We start from the raw sequence: 23,180 nt of genomic DNA on the forward strand, positions 1-23,180 counted from the left end.
ATCTGCAGTTACCTAAATCGGTTTTCCTTTTCTCATTTGAAAAGCTTGATTGTGAAAGATTCAATTGCTGATGTCCACTGTTTTAACTTTGGATGAAATAATAAACTATAAATAATTAAATATTCCAATTCATGCTGTGACTCTATTTCATACATTTTTTAGAATGAGCAACCATTACTGAATGAAACTTTGAAGTTATAAGGACATTTTTAATCTAAAAAGGTATTTTTGTCATCCATTCATTTATAAAATGATAGTTTTTTTTTTGTTGTTTTTTTAATGTTGGATACGTGCAACTCTATTTCTAAATTGACCTCTGGATTTGAGCACTTGGCAAACATCATGCAGACTTCCTTTTAATTTTAAATTTTAAATTTGTGGTTCTGATCAGCTCCTTTTATTAATATTTTTAATTCCTCAAGAATACTCATAAACACTGAGGTCCTGGGGCCTGTTCTTCGTACCTCGCTAAGTAAGTTAGCCGGATTTGAATGTTGACGATTTCGCGTGATCTTGGATCGTTCGGTTCTCCGAAGCTCATCTGGGACTTGCTGTCATAGCAACAGATCCGTAAGAGTAAGCCTGCTCGGGAGCAGGTTTACTTTATGTAAACAGGATTAGATCGCGGCCACTCAGGTATGTCCGCTGCAGTTATACGAAAGCAACAGCGATATTTCTCCACTGTTTTACCATAAATAAATATTATCAATGTACCTAAAGATAATGTATTTGATTCTTTTATTGATTGCATACAGATACATACAGGTCATTTCCGAAAAAAAGGGAAATGTACTATTAACCATTCTATTACATGTAGTAGATCATGTCAGATGTAATTCATATTTTAGAGTAGTAATAGTAAATTACTACGTGCAATCAAGATGAGAGACCACGGCTATAAAAGCGAAGGTGGATTTGGGAAGTCTGTCGCAGCCATGTCCTGTCCGTTTGTACACGAGCAAGGAAGGTGCAAGATTGATAAGGAGAGTTTACAGAATTTAGCGTATATTGCGGGATAGACAGGATCCTTTAGCTCAGCGCGACGGTGTGCTCATAGAGAGATATCGATTCTCCCGTGAGGGTATTATTTACTTTCTTCCTCCCCTCTCTCTCTCTCTCTCTCTCTCTCTCTCTCTCTCTCTCTCTCTCTATATATATATATATACTTACTGTACTGTATATACTTACTCCCGACTTACTGTGCATGCTTCAGTCACTCCTTGCATGGGAACAGGTAAAAGTGATGGAGTGTTATTCAAACTACACACATAAAACCCACAATGTCAATAAATGTCACAGTACAAAAGGGGTGTGACGAGGGGTGCAGGACCACCACCTGTCTTTATTTGCTCTGCCCTTTTCTTGGTTGCTGTTATAAACAAACAGATTATTCCAGGGTCTCTTGTCATAGACTAAAAGCAATATAAGTGATAAATATTACCATTCTGTAGCATATTCTTATATTTCACTTTTACTTTTCCCATGTTCTAGTGGGTCCTGTTGTGGCTCTAATGTGAAAGAGGATATGATGTAATATAATATACTGTGGTATAATATAATATCACATGATATAATGTAATATCACGGATCACTTACGAGTTTAATTTGTCAGCAACTTTCTGCCAGCCGTCTCTCCTTGCTTTTGCAGCCTTTGCAGTGTTCCCCTGCGTTTTAATTAAACTCTGAAACTCCTGATATCCCTCAATCAAGAGTTCTTGCTCTGCTGCCGTGAGATACTGCGCGCGCTCCTTCGACATCTTCGCCGACCAATCACAGGGTTGCCGATCAATGTTTCTACTATCGATGCGTAGCCCCTTTTAAGCCACCCAGTGATCTCAGATTACTTCATCCAGCTATACTAATCGTCAACAACAGGTGCGTTCGGAGAACCGGATTAGCGAGCTCAAAGTTAGCGCGATGATTTGATCTTGGATGTGTCATTTGATCTTGGATGTAGTAAGCGAGGTACGAAGAACAGGCCCCTGGTATATGCAAACTTCTATCTGGATCCTTACAAAACAAAGATGTGGAGCAATGTTAATTTTTGGGAACCCTTTTTAAAACATTTACCAGTTTCCTCTACCGTTGTTGTAAACAGTGAAAATAATGTCAGATTCTCTTAAAAATTATAACAATAGTATGTTATGTTAACAACACTCATTGGACTTGTGGAGGGTTTTTTTTTTTTTAAATCCTAAGAGACTTGTAAACATCTGAAGAAAAATATTCTTTAATCATAGATGCAGACTCATGCAGAAATATTTGATATATTTCTTTAAAATTTCATTTTGTAGAGTGAGAACAGACAGCTGGGATTCTCAAAGTCAGTCAGTTTCTCTGGGTCTGACACAGAAACGGCACAGAGTTTTGAGTTTTTGGAAGAAGCCCTTTTCTTTGTTCTTCATAATTTTAAGGTCCTCAGACTTCTGTGTATTATTGTTAACAGATACAGCTGGCTCAGACTTAATGAAGTTTCAGATGGAGGTTCCTCACAGGAACATCAGGCATTATTTACTGTATACAGTAGTTACACTGATTTACACTTTATTCTCCTGAGACCCAGCCTGTTCATTATGTCCTCTGTAGTGGACAAAAAAACTGTAAGATACTTTTTTTCCCTCGCTTCTCATGAGGATATTTATACTGCATTGTGAACTCTTTATACTGTATTTATAAAATGTTTTGTACTGTATTGATACAGTATTTATACTGTATTATATTGTTTTATATTATGTATACTGTATTATCAAGATTTATAATGTATTTATACTGTATTTTTACTATATTTATTCAGTGTTTATATTGATTTAAAGTGTACTTACACTGTTTTAAACAAAATTTCCGCTGTCCGTGAACGTCGGCCCTTACGACAGCGTGACGTCAGGTAAAGTTGCTTTTGAACGCATCTTTACCCACAACCCACCGCGTTCCTTCTCAGCGATAAACATGGCGACGAGGGCACCAGGTAAATGAACCCCTATCCTTTTTCATATTTCCAGGTTATGCTCGTTAATCCTCTCGTTTTTAACCTGTGGTCAGATCTGTTTTATTCTGTTGTTCACAGCAGGTCGTTATGTTTACTTTGTCAGTATAATTAGGCCTTCCGGTGCCTTTGACTCGTCTGTGTCCTCTAGTGTCCCCGTGCTAGCTGATGCTAACGGGTGCTGGTCAGCTAGCGTTAGCTTAGCGCTCTCCAATACCGGTAAAATAAGATAATTGGTATTAAACAAAGACCTCCATCCTGCTGCGCAATAATAAAAAGCGTGTTTTACTAAATGACTGATATAGAGCTCAGCCGTCGTTTGGACTTAAATTTAAGAAATCAACCAAACTGGCGTTAGCTCCTTACTAATGGAGGTTAAAGTGTGTTTTCTTTAGTGAATAGTTACGACTGTATCACAATGACATCTGAGTGTTCGTAGTTGAATGGCTCTTGTCTGATATTCATACAGCACATTTGACTAATTGCCTCTTATAAGATGACATATACTTTATTTAATCCCAAAAGTTGGGAAATCAATGTTACAGCAGCTCATACTAAAATAGCTCAGTAAGATAAATAAAATATGACAAGATAGATTTCTCCCTGTATTTGTTAACTAAGACAGCCATGTTTAACTACTAGGTCTCTTTTATCAGGTGATCAGTGATTGTTGGTGATACTTTGGTCCAGGTTAGAGAAAGGAGACTGCTTTTGAGATTGAGGTTCCCAAGATCTGTGACACTACTGTTACCTTTAAAAAGAAGATTAAGGGCCACCTGTACAGGCTTAATTTTATTTAAACCTATCTATTTATACAATTTTAATTTTTGTTATTTTGTATTGTAATGTGCTTCATAACTAAACTTGACTGAGTTAAATGTGTATACTAAGTGGCTAGAACACTGTTCTCCTTCTTTCCTTCCATCCTCACTGATCCTGTCTGTTTCTGTATCTTTCTCATGATTTTTTTGTTTTTGTATTTCTTTACAGTTGCAACAGGAAGGCTCCTAGTTGGCTTCCGTAAATGGTATTACAACATGTGTGGCTTCAACAAACTTGGTAAGGCCAGAATATAATAATTTAAGATGATCAGAGCTCATTAGCTGAAAATGTTGGCAGTTTCAAAGCTTGCTAATGAAAACAGGATTGTCTTGAGCTTGTGGGTTTTCTGTTGCAGGTTTAATGCGCGATGACACGATCCATGAGGACCTGGATGTGAAAGAGGCCCTCAGGAGGCTTCCAGAGAATGTGTACAACGACAGGATGTTCAGGATCAAGAGGGCCCTGGATCTGTCTATGAAGCAGCAGATTCTTCCTAAAAACCAGTGGACGAAATTTGAAGAGGTGCTTTCACACAAACAGACTAAATTTGCATTTCCAGTGCAGTGTAAAATGTAGTGTTAATGTTAACATGGGTAGATGTAGTATTTTTCTGTTGGTCATTTCATTGGACGTGCTTATTTGTTAAGTTTCCAGTGAGGCTTGAGTCACGCAGCCCTAAAGATTTGTCAGCACATGTCTGGCAGCCACTGTTTGTTTGGAGAAAATGTGATCCCCTGATTGGTTGTGAGTGGTCTTGGCACTTGGTTTGAAACTGGTAGCCACTGGGTGCTAGGGACAAGTATGTATTCTGTAACTGGTTGGCGACTGGTTTCTGGAGGGTGTTGGGAGTCCATAGCCTGAAGGTGGTTGCAAAGTGGTGTGCAGTGCTGCTTTGTTGCTAGTAGTTTGCACTCAGGATGCCAACTTGTCTGCAAACTTATTACTAGATAAAAGTTGTGCAACCAATACATTTCAAAAGCCACAGCCTTTACTTCATTCATGTATCACACTTTTCTCACTACCAATTGAATAGTTTGCAAATGTTCACAGACAAGTTTTGTCTGCCATGCAAACTACTGGCAAGAGTTTGCTAGTGACTAGTGTAAATATAAGGATGTTGTTGGTGCAGAACTCTCTCTACGATTGATTTCACCTATTATCAGTCAGATGGAAAATAGCTGCTGATGAGTCCTAAGTGAATTCTCAGTGTAAGATGTGAAATTTTAGTCAAAGTGTGGAAAAGAAAGATAAGTAAACAGAACTATCACAGAGGTTTTTGGAGTTTTTTTTTAATTATCTTGGTGTCTACCACCACCTAGTTTAGGATGGGATTTTGCGCCTCTGCTGATTACTGATGTCATGTATTGTGCCTGTTGCTTTTCCTGCAGGATGTCCACTATCTGACTCCATACCTGGAGGAGGTGATCCGTGAGAGGAAAGAAAAAGAGGAATGGATGAAGAAATAGGCCATTCCAGTTCACAGCTGTTAATCTTAGTCTTCGGTTGGTTCGTGGTCGTCCCCTGGTGTAATATTTAACATGAAATGTAATCTACATATATAACACAGTGCTCATTAAAGAAATGTACATTTTGAAACATGTCTGTCATTTATTTGATATATTGGTATGACAAATTACAGTTTCAGAATTACTATAGAAGGATCTGTCACATGTTTCAGTGTTGGGCTGCTTATAAATATAGTTACATACAGCATTTAAACAAGAATATATAAATAAAAACAACATGCACTGTATATACAGCTAATAAAACATCTCACCAATAACCAATATAGTAGCTATCTGCACTGCACATCTGTTTAGTTTGTATAAGGAAGTCCTGGAAGAAAACAGCATTTGTTGACACTAACATAATTCCTGTATTAACTATAGTTGGATCCAGTAAACTAGATTTATTTTCACAGTGTTGGGCTTGAATGAAGCAGCAGACTTTGAGCTCAGGACTAGTCACAGTAAAAATCAATCATCTTTCCAAGTCTGGGATCTCCTGTTGTCCGCATCAGTTATCGTACCTATAAAAGTGCCAATGACGGCGTTAAAAGATTTCAGCATGGACACCCCCAGCTCATTACTGGTTTCATTGATGTCTGGATCGTAGGCCCCCATGATGGGGGTGCACACTTCCACCCCGTTTCTCCCTGCTCTTTCCAGGACGGCCATCAGCTGTATCCTGATCTCCTGAAACAGCTCCCTGTTGTAACGCAGCAAGACCGAATCATCCAGAGGATACGTGACATCGTCTGCGTAACATTCACGGGGCACAGGTGCCTCTATGTACCTTAACTTGGGAAACCCTGCAGATAGAGTGGAGAATAACCTAAGCAGAGCAACAGAGGTCAGAGGGTTTCCCATAAGTCTGAGCTCCTCCAGTTGCTGACAGCAAGCCAGAGCGTTAGTGAAGGCGTCCATGTGCTCGTCCTTTATGTTGCATTCCTCGAGAGCCAATCTCGCCATTGTTCCCGAACTCCTGCTAAGCAATTTGTGTACAGGGGTGGAGAAAGAGTCAAAGAGGTTGTGTCCACTGATGTCAAGGTGAACCAGGGTCTCACTGTGGAGACTGTTGGCCAGGTAGGTCATGTCCACACGGTTCAGGCAGCAGTTGGCCAACTCCAAGCATAGTAGAGGTGTGTTGAGAGGACTGTGAGAAGGAAACAAGGGGAAATGAAAATGACTCTGTGGTATGAAATGCTAATAGAGGCAGAAATTTGTAGTCGGACAGGAGTGGGACAGGAAATGCTTAAACAGGTACAGCTAATAGGTGACAAAGGATAAAAGAGAACATTCGTGGCTCTTATATGCTACAGGCTGGCACGTTTTTCTTAGAGGGAAGCATTACTTTAAATCAGTGAAATACACAGAACGTAGAGATCCACTTCATCAGTATGAAAATGTTTTACACTATGTTGGTTGGTCACCCATCTGTACATCTTTGTAGAATTAAATCTTTTGTCAAAGTCTCTACTCATTTATTTTATGAACAATGTGCTGTAAGCTTTTGCTCATCTATACCTTGTTTGTTGAGCATCAAAACATTTTACATTACAAAATCTAGCTGGCTTAAATTATACTGTGCATACTCGCTCCTGTTCTGTTTCCATTTGAAGGTGAAGAATACCCAGCTGGTCTTTGTCCTGCAGCCACCTGTCCTCGCACTGGCACCACATCAGCAATTTTAACAACAAAATACCTTCCACTGTTGTATAAGTGACGAAGGTTAAAGGTGGGTATTTTGAGCTGTGTTAAAGCTCTTGATGTTGTTGCTGATCAGGTCTACAATCAGCATGCATTACAAGAATAGACAAAATTAGGGCACCTTGTTGTCTTTCTCTTTATTGCTCCCTGTCTGTGCTTGTACTCACTTGAGCAGTCTCCGTAGGTGTCCAGTGAGAGTAGAAAAACCAACATAGAGCTCAGTGAGGCTGCTCAGCCGTGCCAGCAGGTTGCCAATGGTGGCCAGCAGATCCTCGTCATCAGAGCCGAGCCTCCTGACATCCAGGGCGCTGGCTGGAAGAGTCAGAGACTGTAATTTGGGGAATTCCACCCTGGACAGCAGCACCTCCAGGTGTGAGGCCTCTAGAGGGATATTGTGCACCACCTCCAGCTTTGTGATGGACTCTGGCTCTGCTAGGCGAAGAACATAGAACAGCTGCTTGAGAGTGAGAGAATCTGCCCTAAAACTAACAAAGCGAAGCTTCAGGGGACAGTAACGGAGGAGCAGGAAGGCCTGAGCTACGAGCTCGTAGTTGCGGCCTGTGACGAAGCCGTTCAGACGGACGTCAACAGATGTTTCAAAGGCAGACTGGGACACGTCCTTATCTTGCATGGCCACCATGGTCTCGTAGCACAGTTTTGTCAGGAGCTGGGTTCTTGCCCATCGACCCAGGGTGGATTTACAAGGGCAAGCCTGATGCTCAATGTCCTTAAGGGCAGTCAGGTCCACTGTGTGAAGGCTCTTGGCATATGTCCTCGGGGGAGACAGCACGTAATCCTAAGAAAACGAGAATATTACATTAAAGGTGGCTATTCATGAGTGTTTTAAGGCAATGACAACAGTAATACAACTGAAATGAAAATGATTAGGGGTACATTCAAAGTGTTTGGTTTGGTACCTTTAGGCCGGTGAGAATTGCTTCCAGACAAAGCCGGCAGGTGCGAGATGTGAGGTCTAACTGACAGTCGGCTGTCTTTCCCAGAAGTCTTTGTAGGTTGAGTTCAGGAAGAGGCCACATCTGGACCAAAGCATGCAGCACCTCAGCCTGCTCGTGGAGGTAGCAGGCCTTGAAGAGAAGCGGGTAGAGGTTAAAAGACACATAGGTGAGGTTTTCCAGAACTCTCGCACCAGCCTGAATGAAGCCCTCAGCAGCAAGGAATCGCAGGGACTTCATGTCTTTAGTTATTTGATCCCTGTTTTTTTTGTGTGTGTTGGTGCGTATTTGATTCAGCGTCTCGTCTCTTTTGTAGCTGCTGCTCCGTTGGTATCTTCTGTTGCTGTCTCTCTGGGTGTTTTGCTCTGGTGAGGCAGGAGAGAGGCACAGAGGGGTCGCGTGGTAGGTAAGAGGGTTGAGGTTAAAAATAGCAACAGCTGTCTCACGTCCTTCGCTGGACATGGTTTCTATTTGCGACTTTTGCCAGACAGATTAGCAGGAACAACATCTGAATGCTCACGAGAAGCTTCACTTTCCTCACACACCAAATGTTTGGTGTTTAACACAGTTTTAACTATTTTGCCATCATGTACTTCATTTTATGTATCTGCTTTTCTTTTCCAAACAAACTACTTTGTACAACATAGAGATGCATGCTTGCAGGGAAATGTTGTGCAACTAAGGATTTTTGTCAGGGGAGATACTGTGGTCACTGCCCCTGTACTAACAGATACATCCTCATATAAATAATAACAGTCTAAACAACTTTATTGCATGCATGTGTCTCACATTTGACATTATAATATCTGTATTGGGGCAAATTTTTCCAGAATAATGTGAAGACTAAGCTAAAATATTACTAAGCTGCTCTTACCTGTCTTATATGTGTATCACATGAGGTTATGATGGGTGGTAGTGGTGATGATGGTGATGATGCTCATGGAAGTGATGGTGCTCATGTCTCTGGGCCAGCGGGACACCACAGGAAGGCTGAAGGCTGTAAAGCGTCTCCCTGTCTTGTCCTGGCTGTGCCTGGAAGCCAGCGTGTGTACGGGGCGAGGCAGAATATTGTACCCTGGAGTGAAGCTTCCTGCTGTGGGAGCGATGCGGGAGGCTCTGGGAGGCTGGAAAGAGAGTCTGGGTAGGGTGGCACCACGAAGCAGGGTGCCGGCCATGCAACCTGCAGGACTTTCTCTCAGCTCTGGTCCTATCACACATGGATCTGCTTCTTATGGAGTGAACAACAGGGAGGCCTTGAGGTGACTTAGAATGCACAGAGTTCTCACAGTGCACCACTAGATGGTGCTGAAGAGGAGGTGAGTCTAAAAAAAGCAGAAGAAAAAAACCCATAACTATATTTTCCAAAGGACACACACACACACACACACACACACACACACACACACACACACACACACACACACACACGCACACAGAATTAATGGAGCTTTTATGATACCTGGATTGTCAAACTTGGAGGCATAGTTTTCAATGCCAGCTAGATCCTGGTAGTGCTTTCTGCGCTCTTTGTTTTCATCGACACAGAAGAGCCTTCTCATTGGATGTCCGGCCTCCTGCGATCCACTCTGCTCCTGCTCTGCATCTGTTTTCAGTGAGTGCAGGATGTTGGCATTGCTGACAGTTTAGAAGCTTATTAAAATCCTGACGGTCACAAACTGTTTAGTTTTGCGTCCTTGAATCCTAAAAATCACAATAACACGTACCTGTGTTTGAGCTCTTGCTTGGATGATTTGAAGAAGTTACAGCTAGCTTGATCCTGAGGGGCCTTGTGCCACTGCAAGGCTGCTTCACCGATGTTTCTAAAACCTCAAACACGGAGTGCATCAAGCTGGACATGTCCTGCAGAACACAGACATACACACTGCATACAGAGACATTTTACATCTGAAATATGTCAGCAGCAAAACCAAAAAAAAAAACCAAAACCCTCTGTCTTACCTCTTTCGTGACCTCGTCTGTGTTGTCAAAATTGTACAGTGTGAAGGTCCACTCCTGCTGAGAGTCGTCTCCAGGCAGCACGTTACCCTCCGTGCCCTGTGTTCATATGTGAACATGCTGTCAGAATAACACTGATGCCATAGTTTATCATTTACAGTAATATGTGTATTTGCTTATTATATGTATTCATTACATTTACACTCATGAGACTTCTTGTTGTTGTTGTTGTTGTTGTTGTTGTTGTTGGGTACACCTTACTATTACACTCCCTTTTGTTTTCAGAGCTGCTTTAATTCTTCATGGCACAAATTCAACAGGGTGCTGAAAACATTCTTCAGAGGTTTTGGTCCATATTGACAAAATATCCCCCGCACCATTACACCACCACCAGCTTAAACTACTGACAAAAGGCAGGATGGAGCTACCCTTTTACAATTTCTGTTCTTGGTTGATAGGAGTGGCACCCGGTGTGGTCTTCTGCTGCTGTAGCCCATTCCTTCACAGTTCAACACGTGTGTTCAGAGATGCTCTTCTGCATACGACTGGTTATTTGAATTACGTTGCCTTCCTATCAGCTTATGGCATGTTGGAAAATCCCAGCAGATCAGCAGTTTCTGAAACACCCGTCTCTCTCTAACAACCATGCTACGCTTAAGTAGCTTAAATCACCTTTTTTCATTCTGATGCTCTTTCAACTTTAGAAAGTTGTCTTCATCATGTCTTTGTGCCTAAATGCATTGAGTTGCTCCCATGTGATTGGCTCAATAAATATAAGAACTTAAATGGCTAAAAAAAATGGCCAGCGAGAACATTACAGCCCCTTAAAATAGCAAAATCCTCCATAACGGCCTGCTACCAACCTGACAAGATAACATGTTTTATCAGGTTTGTTTAGTCCATTTCAAGAATACATATTTAAAATGGGTGTTTATGCAGCTTTTTCTGCGCAACTTCTTCACAGTCAGAAGGAGTCGTGTCATCACGTTTTCCCAGAAAACTCCACGAAGTCACGGCACCCAACCCCAGCAGTCTTGTAAAACCAAAATCTGAATACACACCAGTTGCTACAATTATACTATATTATAACGTTATTTGAATATCGAATAACGAGGTTACCAGTTACCTCACTCACAGTAGCACGGCTGCTCCTCCTCTTTGTTTCCTTCTTGCACTCGAAGTGAAAATTGGTCCCTTTATCAGGCGTCTTCTCTTCTTCTGGTGGCAGAACCACTAAACAGCACAAAAATGCACCATAATTATCTTTTTTAACAGACTCACAGTTTACGGGTACTTAAAATTATTGTGGTCTCTCTTGTATCTTTCTGATTACACATGTTAAGCTCTGTCTTAGTCTCATATGAACTAGTTCCATTGTTTCGTTTAAGTGGATAAAACCCGATGACATTCACTAAACAATTAAACCTTTAAAGACCTTAGACAGGGAACAGCATGACGTGTGATCGCCCACTCACCCTTCATGTCGCAGTTGTGATCAGAAGTGCTTTTCCTCAATTCCACATACAAGTTCTGTGGAAAGAGTCAAGAGTGTAAATTATCAGAGGACACATTTAAGAGTGGGAGGAAGCAATTAAGTGATTTTCTTGTCCCGTGAGCGTGAAGATGGATCTCCAGATGTGAGCAATGTTGAATAATCTGTGCATTTTTCCTTTTTTTGAACCACAAAACACGAAGCAGTGGTATGAATACTTTTGGGTTACTTTGCACACGTTTAATCACACAAACATACGGCACTGCAGAGAAGAAAAAAGCCGGTTTACCCGCATGTTTTTGAATGGTTGACATCTTTTCTCATGCTTTCTTGCATAAATACACGAAGATGAAAAAGCTCACTTAAATCCTGAGTCTTGGCTGGACCTCTTTGCACTTCAGGTTTAGGACACACTGTATATGTGTTGACTGTTATAAGTCAGCTTACTTTCAATCCTCTAAATCGGTTATATAGTTGTATGAATTTACACATATTTTCAAATTTTCAAATCCTACAGTTTTCTCAAATGTTCAGCTCAGCAGACAGGGTTGATGAAAGGACTTGGATCAATTTCTGTTACTTGAAAAATATCTAATAAATAATACTTTAAGAAACTGGATCTTTTTCTGCTTTAGTCTTCTAGTGCAAAACAAAATAAGACAGGAACAAAAAGCCTCTTATCTGCCAACATGTCCCTCACCGATGTCACACTGATGCTCCAGCAGATGCAGTTGAGCAACACAGGGAGTGATCATTTGTGGGCATGTCTGCACACCCGCATTCGTGTTCAAATGCAGGCAACACACCCAGCGTATCCTGCCACGCTCTGCCAGCTGTGAAGCTTTAATGAAAGAAGGCGGCATCACCCGTCAGTCCATGGGCCCATCCAGATTTCATGAGCAGCTTGAGTTCATTTCACTAATGTGTAACTGATGCACATCTATGCAGGCCTGCAAACAACTAGGTGCACACCTAATAGCCTGTAGAACCACTTCAGTGGTCTCACAGATTGTTGTGGGGGAATTTTGGCCAACTCTTCTTTACAGCATTGCTTCAGTTGCTTTTCTGTTTGCTGATGTTTTGGGGATCGTTGTAGTTTTGGCCAGGCTTTACCTCTCAGACATGTGGCCTCACATCTGACTCTAGAATACTTTGGTATTCAGAGGAATTCAGGGTTAACTTGATGACTGCAAAGTGGTGAGTCCTGTGGCTGCAAAACAAGCCCAAACCATCCCCCCTCCACCACCGTGCTTGAAAGTTGGTGTGAGGTGTTTGTGCTGATATGCTGAGTTTGGTTTTCTCCCAATGTGATGCTGTGCTTTATGTTCAAACATCTCCACTCTGGTCTCATCCGTCCAAAAGACATTTTTCCAGAAGTCTTGCAGTTTTTTGAGGTCCAACTTTGCAAACCTAAGTTGTGCAGCCATGTTCTTTTTGCAAAGAAGAGCATTTCTCCTGGAAACACTTCCAGACAAGCCAGTCTTTTTCAGTCTTTTTCTAATTGTACTGTCATGGGCTATAACATTTAACATGCTAACTAAGTTTTTTGGGCTTTTCTCTGAGCACTGAACGGTCTGACTTTAGGGTGAATATGCTGAGGCATCCACTCCTGGGAAGATTGACAGCTATCGTGAATGTTTTCCATTAGGTTTAGAATGATGACCTTAAACTGTTTGGAAATGGCTTTTTAACTCCTCCCAGACTGATGGACATCAACAAGTTTCCTTAACATCACTGATGACATCTTTCCTCCTTGGCATTGCGTTAGAACACACCTGAATGCTCCAGACCAGCAAACCGGCCAAATGTCTGTTTTTAGAGGTGCTCAAACTCGCTTGATCAGCTAATCAGATGCATTTAATTGGCAGCTCCCGGCCGGTAAGTGTGGACTTAGTTTTCCTGCACAACTGAACAGAGTCCTGTGTAAACCCTCTTTATCACATGACTGTATACTAATGCATATTTACATGTTTACAGATAGTTCACATTGAGCTGCTTCTATCAATCTGGTATTTTGAACATTTAGCTAAGCAACTAAAACAACTTCACATTTGGTAGATTTTAATTTGAGGAATGTAAGTGAACAAACTCAGACTGTTTGGTCTATAATCAGCTTGCGGGATGGAAATATAATCACAAAATCCACACTTTGAACACATTATTTTGAAAAGAACAGAAGTTTGGATTCTCTGTCTAAACAAAAAACTAGAAAGGATTGTTTTCTTTGAACTTCAAAGTTAAACTCACCACGCCTTTTCTGCTCAGTATGCCAACACTTACTTTAAACTGTAATTATTCAGCCTCTTTTCTGCACACATACTCGACGGAAAGATCATAGGAAAGGAAACAGGTTTGTGCGTTCTTTAGAGAGTCAACCTGTCAACACCTGAGCCTGCGTCAGTGGTACTTGACAGGTATGTAAACATTCATCTAATGAGTCTGCGTGTTTTAAATTTTTACCCACGGCGCTTTTCCCCCTCACTGGATACATCGAACGTTGCACATAAAAGACTTCATTGTTTAGTTATCTCTACAAAATAGTTCCAGCTTCTAAAAACCGTCTTTAATCTGTCACCTCTGCGAAAACTGTGACACGGAAACATCTTTCTAACAACGATGCAAAAAACGGAGTCATCTTTTAGAAAAAGAGATGTTTTTGACATTACCACTTCACAGCAGTGGTGTCATGGGGAATAAAACTACATTAGGTTGGAAAATGTAATCGCAGGAAGTGCTCCGAGTGCAGAACCTCCACCACAGCCCTTTAAACATCTTGGCAGAGTCAACATCTTTTTCCAAACTGCAGAACTTTCCAGAACTTTTTTTTCTTACAGCAGCCCTGTGCAAATATTGTCCTGAGCTCCAGACTTTATTGGCCTTAAAATAACAAGTTATACCCAAAGACATCAAGAGATCAAACACTTGAAAAGCTGGATCAGTGAATTTTCTGTCCTTAAAGTGTGTAAGACAAATGAAATCAGTGTTTTTAATCAGGTGGGCAAAGAAGCAACAAATTAAAAAAAACATTATTACACTTGATGCCATTTATGCAATGCAACAGCCACACTTCACCCACTCCAGCCCCAAACACCCCACCTCACACCCTCACCCGTCTGGCTGGGGCAGGAAAGCAGTCCCAGATGTGGATTTTTTTTTTCTTTTTTCTCTTTTTCCCCCTCAGTAAAGTTGGGCATAAAGACCTCGCTGTCTGGAGGGGGGTGGGTGTGCTGAACTTCACAGACTTGGAAGTCTCTTTATAGAGATGGAGGAGGAAGGGTGGAGAAATAAATAAACGACCACCTCCCAAACATCTTTTATGTCTCCTGGATAGATGTGAGCAGTTTGTCCCCAAGCTGGCACGACTGAAATGAAGCCCTGGATGCTGCGTTAAAGGCGTTTAAAGAGGCAGTGCGGTTTTTTTCTGCACCATAAGAACACATGTATTTGGCTTTAATGTTGCCTCATGTGCATTTATTTATTTGTTGAAAGCAGCTTACACAAAATATGATTTTGCTTTTTGGGCCCTACATTATTACCGAAATTACTAGTAAAACCTGGCTGGTTTCCGGAGCTGAATAGTACCCGGGCATTACTGCACCAGCTTCAGGTCTAACCTCTTTTCTGTCAGCACCAGATCAGCGCAGTGATACAGGAAACGTACCTGACGTGAGCGAGTTATAGGTTTAGCTTTTTTAGAATTGGTTAAGAACAATTACAAAACTCATTACCTCTGTCAGCTTTCTTCTGCATATGTGGCTACTCTGCGACTCTCTCAGCACACTGGAAGCCAAACTCCGTCCTGTAGAGGATAAAAACAACCATTTATTTTTTTTAAAGAAAAGAAAAAATATTAATAAATTCATGTACAAATGAGCTATGAAAGCATGTGTCTTTTCTGTCTTACCTTCTGGACTCTGCCTGGGCTTCGAAGCTGCCCAAATAATGAGATGACAGTGAGCGCTAGTGATAAGACATTTCAAGTATTTCATTTCTAATAATAATAAAAAAAGAAGCTAACTAGATGTAACTTCTCACCGTGTTTGGACTGGAATTTGCCCATACTGTGATCAAGAAATGTTCACCATGTCCAGCCCAGAAAGGAAAAATAACTCAAGACATGAGGAAGAGTTTTCGCGGACTGGGAATTTCACCGACTACTCCAAAGTTTCACCGAGACGTTTATCCAAGAGTGCACAGGCAGAGAGAGGGATGACTGCCGCGCACTTCCTGCTTCGGTTAAATTCGGTTTGATTGGTTAGAGATCTGTGATACACGTGACCCAACCTTACGTCTGTAAATCAAAGTAACTGTTTTTATTGTGTGCGCGTTTAAACAACTCTGGACAGCATCCGACTGAGAAACGGACACAAACCACCGACTTAAAGACTTTTCAATGAGACGTTCACGGTCAGAGCTTCACTGACACAAGTGGGTTCATTCCAGTCTTTAGACACCACCAGTCTCTAACATTTTGACATAAATCAAACGTGACATTTGTTTAATCAGGATGCTAAAACAAAAAACAATCAGATCTCTTTGTTAATGTTTTTTTAAACATTTATTTGTATCATTTTTTTAAGGAACAAAAGACAAATCACAGGCAACAGTAGTGATGGAAAAGAGCTTTTTGTTTATTATCAAATACAAAAGTAACATTTCTATGGAAACTTGTTTCTGCCACTGGAAAAAAAAAAAAAAAAGTGGCGTAAACAAGTTTCCATACGTTTCAGCATCACAGCTTGTGAATAACTTGTTCACAAAGCAATAAGACACATCCTTACCATCAACTTACAACTCGCCTTGAAATGTGAATTAATGAGCAGAAAACTCCAAAATCATTATCTTCTTAATAAATGAAGGAATCTCTGTATGCATTTTTCGTCTCTTCTCCTTCAAACTTGGCGGGTGTATGGACTGAGGCAGTGCCAAGTTTGATGTAATTCGGGGGGTGTCTCATTTGTGATGCTTCTTCCTGTTACTAGTCATTGAAAGACCCGTCGCTCCTGTTGCTAGGCGTCACTAAAAACAAATGTCACATTTCAGACCGTCCTGTATCCTCACAGATGACACAGTCCTCCCAGATATCAGCGTTTATTACATTTAAACTTTATTTACATTTAAACCTCCACTGACTGCAACATCTACCACTGCAGATACTCTGCTGATGTGCCGGCAACTGCAGACCCTGCACTAGCATGATGTGAATGTACATTTATTTCTTTAAAAACAGAGTCCATGTCTTTAATCACAGTCCCACTAACTGCTGGCACTGACAGACTCTTTGACAGTGTGGGCCGGTGTGGGTCCTATGTGGGTCCAGATATAGCCTTTTTCTGGTCGTATTGGGATAGTAGGGAATGGGGTGCTCCGAGACTTGAAGTACTCAGAGGGGGCGTGGCACACAAACTCCAAATACTCCATCTTTCTTGGCAGATCCTCCTCTGGACCTATTGCAAAACATGTTTGTTTGTTTTTTTAAAGCTTAAATGAACAAATTCCATTAGAGCACTGCATGATCCAGAATAACTGCTCACCAACAATATAAGTGCCAGGATCGAACTGGTCCTTTGGGCTGGCTTGAGTGGGGATGAGCCACGTCAGTGCTGCACTTTTTTCACAGTACTGATCCTGCACAAAGCCTCGAATCTGAGCGTAGTAAGGCTTCCCGTCTTCTTCATCTGTTACCTTAATCACGTCTCCTATCTGGTAGTATACACCCTGTGATATATTGACAGTGATAAAGGATTAAGGTTTATTAAAGCAGTGATATAATTAATGCTTTGAAAAGATCAGAGCAATTTTAAGTGAAAGTATTGTTTCTCATGCCTGGCAACAATAAACACCGTACCTTATAAAATATGGATTCTGACGTGATGATAGTCGCTACGGATTCTGGTGCTTTGATTGGCTGAAAGGTTGGCACACACAAGGGTCAAACGCATGAACTCGAAAAGAAAGAAGAAAAATCTAATTTACATGATCAAACTTACATTTTTGAGTTTAAATATGTGTCGTCGTCCTTTTCCTTTGGTTGAGACTTTTTTCTCCGATGCAGGAGCTTTGTACTTGGTGCTTCTCAGACGTGCAGACCTTCTGTGGATCTCCTGCTTGGACTATAGACAAACACAAGAAGGGATCGGACAATTGACTGCAGCTTGTCAGTTGAAGAAGATGAAGAAAAATAAACAATGAGACAATACTAAGACCAGTACTAACAACTACCAGTTTGTTTGTTAGTTAACTGATTAATCACTTAATATGAAAAATATTTCAGTAAAATGTGAAGCTATGTAATGTTTAAGGCATATAGTTTTACCCTTTAAGTTGGATTTCACTTGATAACAGACTGCTATATTACCAATTTTACTTAAAAATAAGGGTTTAAATGATCTTGGGGGTTTGTTGAGATGTTTCGCCTCTCATTTAAAGATTTAAATACTTTCACTTTGTAGAACAAAAATGACTTTCATTTGAACCATCACTTTTTATGTTCTGCCATCTGTATTTGGGCACAGGCTGCTGCACAAGAGCCTGAAAGTTGTGCCCAGTGCTTTCTCAGCCAATTATTATGATCAAATCTGCAACACCACATTTAAAACTCCTGGAGTCACACCGGCTTGTTTCTGTTAAACTGCTAAACTGTTTTACACATGAACAGTGAAGACTACAGTCTCGAAATGAGACCTGTGCTCTTCTAATAACTTTAGAAAAAATTCCCACAGACAGTGATCCTGAGTATTTAAACTGAAATAGAAAACCTTCCTATTTCAGCTGAGTGTGGTCTCCGGGAGCGCTATTATATTTTCCCAGTAGGATTATCTGTGAATGATGCAGCTGCAATGTCTGCACACAGCTCCAGCAGTCTAAAACAGAGCAAGAACCGCGCCTGAAGACAAACTCATGAGGCTTTACACCATCACAAACAGGCCTGGCTCTAACCTAGAAACACTGGGTTTCACTGACCTGTTTCCCTCCGCCATTGCTGGGCTGAGTGATGGAGGACAGGGAGGGTCCTGACGCCCCGCCGCTGGCGCTCTTTCCCGTGCAGCTGTTACACAGGATCTCTCCCTGGTTTCCTTTCTTCCACATCGAGGAAGAATTAGTCTTGCAAACGGCGCAACATGGTTTCAAACCCAGCGGCATCGTGGCCGCTTCTTAAAACGACGCCGGCGGGCGAAGAAACGACACAGAACTCAGTGATAGGATGAAGATGCTCCGTTTGCGTGGCTGTGACTCCGGCAGGGAGGCTGAAATCTTCCTTCTGTGGCACTTCGACTTTAAACAAACAGGTATGGCTCTGAGTTACTTGCGAGAACAGCCAAATTGATCAGAAACCTGGATTGTTTATATCTGTAGCCCATTTATAGCCACTACTAGCGGCACCATTCTTCTTCTGCGCTGGCGCCTGCCATCAGTTCTTCTTCTTTGGTTTAGATTTAGGTACAGGACTAAATCACGCGACGCCACTGGACTGGAGGACACAACGTTTAAAGAGGCAAGTGAGCTTGTGAGAGTGTGAAGATGTTGATTAATTTAAACCAATCGTGTTGTGGTAGTGATAAATTACGATTGGTTAAAACAACACAATGAGTAGGTAATATGTTTAGCTGTTTTTCTCAGATGCATAATGTACAAATTATTTATTAATTTGCCCGCTTGCACAAAATGAGTCTTACCTTTCCACTTTTTACTAACTTAATTTTTCTTTTACTTTTTCCGCTTTTTTGAAATCATTGTTGTATATGTAAATTTTGATGTATAATGTCCTCACTATGCACCTGTGACACTGCTATTTATTTATTGTAAGTTGTACTATTTTTATTCATTATCCTGCTGTAACAAAGTTACAACAAATTTCCATTCATTCATCCATCCGTGTACAAAGATAAAAGATAAATATTTTAATTATATGTGTGTGTGTGTGTGTGTGTGTGTGTGTGTGTGTGTGTGTGTGTGTGTGTGTGTGTGTGTCAGCTTGTAAAAACCAGCCTCTCCGGCAGGAGGCGATGTTACAGCGTCGAGTCCGCCAGACGGTTTTAATCTGGTCAGACGAAGAAGAAACAAACCGCGTCACAGTTCAAAACAATACTTGGAAGTTCCGCTTGTCTCGCGCCCTGCTCTTATGAAGATGTCTCAAAACAGCTCAGGTAAAGACGACCAAGCGTCAGGCAGCAAAAAGCCGATCTCTCTGCCGATATCCAGGGTGAGGCTGATCATGAAGAGCTCCCCTGATGTCTCCAGTATCAACCAGGACGCTCTTTTCCTCACCACCAAAGCTACAGTAAGCTAAACCTCATCCGCAGCTCATTCATTTGCTAACACTTTTAGCACCGTTAGCTTGTCTAGGGCATGTGAGCTGAAGCAGCGCGTTTGTGTCTGTCTCCTGTTATTATTGTTTTAGGAGCTGTTTGTACAACACCTGGCTCTATCCTCCTTCAACAACGGCTCAGGGAAGGAATCAAACACCCTGTCGTACAGCGACCTGGCCAACACTGCTCAGGAGACAGAGACTTTCCATTTTCTCACAGGTAAGAAGCACCTGCAGGCATCTCAGCGGCCCTATGATGCACCAGCTGGTTACAGATTATACCTCAGACTGCACAGAGTCCAGATTGTTAGGAACAGTGAATTAATACTCCTGCCGTTGCTCTACGCACTGACTCACACAACGTCCGAATAATCGATTAATTTCCTGTTTCACACGATGTCTGAACCTACCTGCAGTGGCTTCACCCACAGTCTAAGAACTACTGTAATGATAACTGATCAGACTTTGGATTATTAGAGTGTTTAAGGTAGTAACATAACCCAGCATCAGCAAATGTAGATAAATGGGGAAACTGTGGTTCAGTTGTGGTCGTGTGTTTGCAGTTTCAAGGGATTTATGCTTCTGTTTCAAATCAACACCATAGAAACGCCACCCTAGAAATGTAACAGCTGTTCCATCACGTTATTGTCTCCCCTAAATTGCTTTTGTTGTGTTTTGTGCACTTCTAGCTGCACCTCTCAGGTCCACTGTAAGGGACAAATATGTTTGTTTCCAAAAAGAAATACAAAAACAGGAAATAACTGACCACAACAAAAAGGAGAAAAAATAGCATTTTATTTGTTTCTGTGATAGCTGGTACTGCATATAAAACACTGGGACACCACCCTCAAGTAATAAACACACAAAACACCACAAAAGCATCAAGACTGGTAACAGCGTCAACCACTTAAGTACATTACCCTGTAGGCTCTACAAAAAATCATCGCAGAAGTCTAAAGGGCAAAACCTGGTTGAGCTGCGGTAGCATATTTGCAGTCCACTGGCAGCTTCAAACTACCTGTCTACCTGCAGAGAGCATCTGCTGTCAGATGCATCAAAAACATGTCATGTAACCGGTCTGTGGGTCTTTCTTGTGCTGTTGATGGTCCGTCAGCTGGCTGTGGAAAAGAGTGAAGTTACAACATACAAAAACCCAAAGAGAAACTGAGTGTTAAAAGCAATCAAAAGTGTCCACTCCAGACATTGTCTGTGCTTTTTATTCTGTATTTTTGATCTTTGATGTTTTTTCTCCTCATGCTTCTCCCGCTCCTGGCCTGCCTGTTAACATGTGACCCTTGCAAAGCGAGCATTGGTTGACAGCCCCTGTCTGTATGATCTCTGTGGTCAAATACAATAACAAACGGACATGATTCCATAAATTAAGCATAAGCAGGAGGGGTACATCAGGAACGGCATCTGTTAAAACATTTGTACCAAATCAAACACGCAGATCAATCCGCTCTGGTTATCCCTTAGGAAATAAGGGAGCAGCTGACAGTACCTCCACCAGCTGAACACAAGAAGACCAGATTAATCGATTAATAAAAAAAATAATTAAATTAACTGATTAAGAAAAGAATAAGTATTAGAAACACTGCTTGGTATGATGTAGTATAAACAAAAAGGCTCTAAAATCTCCATAAAACTAAAACTCATTTTAACAGTTTTAACAAAAATCAAAAGTTGTAACCTTCAAGAAAGGATGAGTTAGTTTAGCCAGCTTTACTTTAAGGATTATTTAAAGTAGCACTGTTTTTAAGTCTCTCAGGCACTGCTTTAACCCTTAAACACCATCAGTAAGAGTTTTATCTCTCTCATAACTTCATTTTATCTCCTGTGGTGTTCTTGGGTCTGTATCCAAACAGCTCACACTCACTCACTGCTTTGTTACTTTTGAACGCCGGGCTGTCTGAATCCAGCGATTCAGGGGGTTTAAGGTGGAAATGCTCGGGCATGTTGCTGCTCGTTTTGCCTGTGATATCTGCGGTACTTCTGGCTGCTCAGTTGTTTTGGGAGAGGTCACCAGAGCGTGCATGTTTGATTTGGCACAGAATTACACTGGCTGCCCTTCCTGATGCTTTCCTTCTAGCCATTTATCCAGGCTGGGGGCAGAGACTAGGTGTACACCAGATTGTGTACCCTTCTGTCGAGGCTTTGTAAGGCGAACATGTTAAACACTACACCGCGGAGCCACTTGTGCTCAGCATGTGTCTTCTGGACATATGATGATGTCAAGGTTTTAAAAATGGCTTTTCTGTAAAAACATTTTGTAAACAGTTTGTTATAATCTATAAAAAGTGAAATATCAGATGGATTTTAAATATACAGAAGCTTAAACATTCATGTGAAAGTAAATTTTAGTGCAGCTGTGCAGTGTGTCGACTCTTTGACAGCCAAGTTAAAACCATCTGAGTCTTCCTAATACTCTTGTGTTAATATCACTCACTGACCAGCAACAAAAAATGAGATCTTTTCCTTCAACTATGCATTTTTAAAAAAAATTTGCTTTGTTTTCCTGGACAGATATTCTGCCTAAGAAGATCTTGGCTCAAGATTACCTCAACTCTTTGGAGCAAATGCAAGAAGAAGAAGGAGCTGATTACTGAAACAGGTGGATGGTCCACATTTTCCATCTGGACAGATGTTATCACATCTACTCGTCCAGCCTGTCGCCGAAAGCAAAGTGACCGTCGGTAAAAGACACTTGAACTCTCAAGTTCATCTTCAGGGCTTTTGTAAGAAGTTAGAGGACATGGAACTAAAAGCAAACCCACACGGGGTCAATGTGAAATCAAGTGAAGACTCAAATTTCAACACCCCCCCCCCCCCAACTGTAAATGAAGTTCAGCGATCCTTTTCTGCAAACTGACAGATATATTTTGTGTGAGCTAAATTACTGTCATTACTAATATATGATGCAAACAGGAGTTCAGAACAAGTTTGCATATAAGCTTGTGTACTTAGACTGTTTATGGAGGTTCCCGGGTAGCACTGACTTAATTGGGCTGCTTGATTTACGTGCACCGTTATCAGAAATGTTTCTGCATAACGGGCCAGTACGGACTTGTTCCACGTGAGTAGCTGAGACATGGAAATCCAGCCCACACAGCTGGAGCGCAGATGTCTTAGCTCCTGTGTTACTGTTGGCTTAAAAAAAATAAAAGTGAGTGAAAACTTTATTTTAGAGGTGCTGTGAAACATTGATCTCAAACTCAGATGTGCTGTTGCTACTGTTAACCATATATTCGTGTTTTGATTTGACTGTAGAGAACTTGAAATTTACTAGAACTGAAAAACTACAAAACAACTGAACATGCTCTGAAGTTCAAAATAAAATCTCAGACTCTAACAGATGTAAATATTTAAAGTGTTTCAGCTTAGACGGCATACCGCCATCTGTGTATTTACAAATGTGTGGTTTAGATTTGATATTAAAATAAAAATTCATGCTGTCTCA

The 23,180-nt window shown here is 41.2% G+C and overlaps 5 protein-coding genes across 7 annotated transcripts; 2 read left to right on the forward strand and 3 right to left on the reverse strand.

The window, feature by feature from the left end:
• The first annotated feature begins 2,889 nt into the window (after positions 1-2,889).
• Positions 2,890-5,401, forward strand: LOC116312074 (cytochrome b-c1 complex subunit 7). Its single transcript, XM_031729429.2, has 4 exons — positions 2,890-2,965; positions 3,974-4,042; positions 4,161-4,327; positions 5,194-5,401. The coding sequence occupies exons 1-4, from the start codon at positions 2,947-2,949 to the stop codon at positions 5,269-5,271; spliced, it is 333 nt and encodes a 110-aa protein (XP_031585289.1). The 5' UTR covers positions 2,890-2,946; the 3' UTR covers positions 5,272-5,401.
• A 150-nt stretch (positions 5,402-5,551) lies between these two features.
• Positions 5,552-8,223, reverse strand: lrrc14b (leucine rich repeat containing 14B). The gene is made up of 3 exons (XM_031729425.2): positions 7,932-8,223; positions 7,182-7,810; positions 5,552-6,460 (listed from the first exon to the last, which is right to left on the reverse strand). The coding sequence occupies exons 1-3, from the start codon at positions 8,205-8,207 to the stop codon at positions 5,782-5,784; spliced, it is 1,584 nt and encodes a 527-aa protein (XP_031585285.1). The 5' UTR covers positions 8,208-8,223; the 3' UTR covers positions 5,552-5,781.
• On the reverse strand, positions 7,974-15,597 carry LOC116312073 (protein naked cuticle homolog 2). 3 transcript variants are annotated; one of them, XM_039606006.1, is made up of 10 exons: positions 15,451-15,597; positions 15,320-15,346; positions 15,144-15,214; positions 11,399-11,453; positions 11,050-11,156; positions 9,927-10,022; positions 9,692-9,827; positions 9,427-9,570; positions 8,842-9,289; positions 7,974-8,099 (listed from the first exon to the last, which is right to left on the reverse strand). In XM_039606006.1, the coding sequence occupies exons 1-9, from the start codon at positions 15,473-15,475 to the stop codon at positions 8,868-8,870; spliced, it is 1,083 nt and encodes a 360-aa protein (XP_039461940.1). In that variant the 5' UTR covers positions 15,476-15,597; the 3' UTR covers positions 7,974-8,099; positions 8,842-8,867. The 3 variants fall into 3 exon arrangements, with proteins under 3 accessions (XP_039461940.1, XP_031585287.1, XP_031585286.1); XM_031729427.2 differs by lacking the exon at positions 7,974-8,099 and adding an exon at positions 8,199-8,332 and having other exon boundaries at positions 11,059-11,156; XM_031729426.2 differs by lacking the exon at positions 7,974-8,099 and adding an exon at positions 8,199-8,332.
• A 427-nt stretch (positions 15,598-16,024) lies between these two features.
• On the reverse strand, positions 16,025-18,835 carry gatad1 (GATA zinc finger domain containing 1). Its single transcript, XM_031729470.2, has 5 exons — positions 18,379-18,835; positions 17,406-17,528; positions 17,264-17,323; positions 16,950-17,133; positions 16,025-16,862 (listed from the first exon to the last, which is right to left on the reverse strand). Exons 1-5 carry the CDS (start codon positions 18,556-18,558, stop codon positions 16,672-16,674), a joined length of 738 nt encoding a protein of 245 aa, XP_031585330.1. The 5' UTR covers positions 18,559-18,835; the 3' UTR covers positions 16,025-16,671.
• A 617-nt stretch (positions 18,836-19,452) lies between these two features.
• Positions 19,453-23,180, forward strand: chrac1 (chromatin accessibility complex subunit 1). Its single transcript, XM_031729471.2, has 3 exons — positions 19,453-19,696; positions 19,817-19,943; positions 22,247-23,180. Exons 1-3 carry the CDS (start codon positions 19,538-19,540, stop codon positions 22,327-22,329), a joined length of 369 nt encoding a protein of 122 aa, XP_031585331.1. The 5' UTR covers positions 19,453-19,537; the 3' UTR covers positions 22,330-23,180.

The sequence above is a fragment of the Oreochromis aureus genome, linkage group 22 (genome assembly GCF_013358895.1).
Source record: "Oreochromis aureus strain Israel breed Guangdong linkage group 22, ZZ_aureus, whole genome shotgun sequence".
Classification (NCBI taxonomy): Eukaryota; Metazoa; Chordata; class Actinopteri; order Cichliformes; family Cichlidae; genus Oreochromis; species Oreochromis aureus.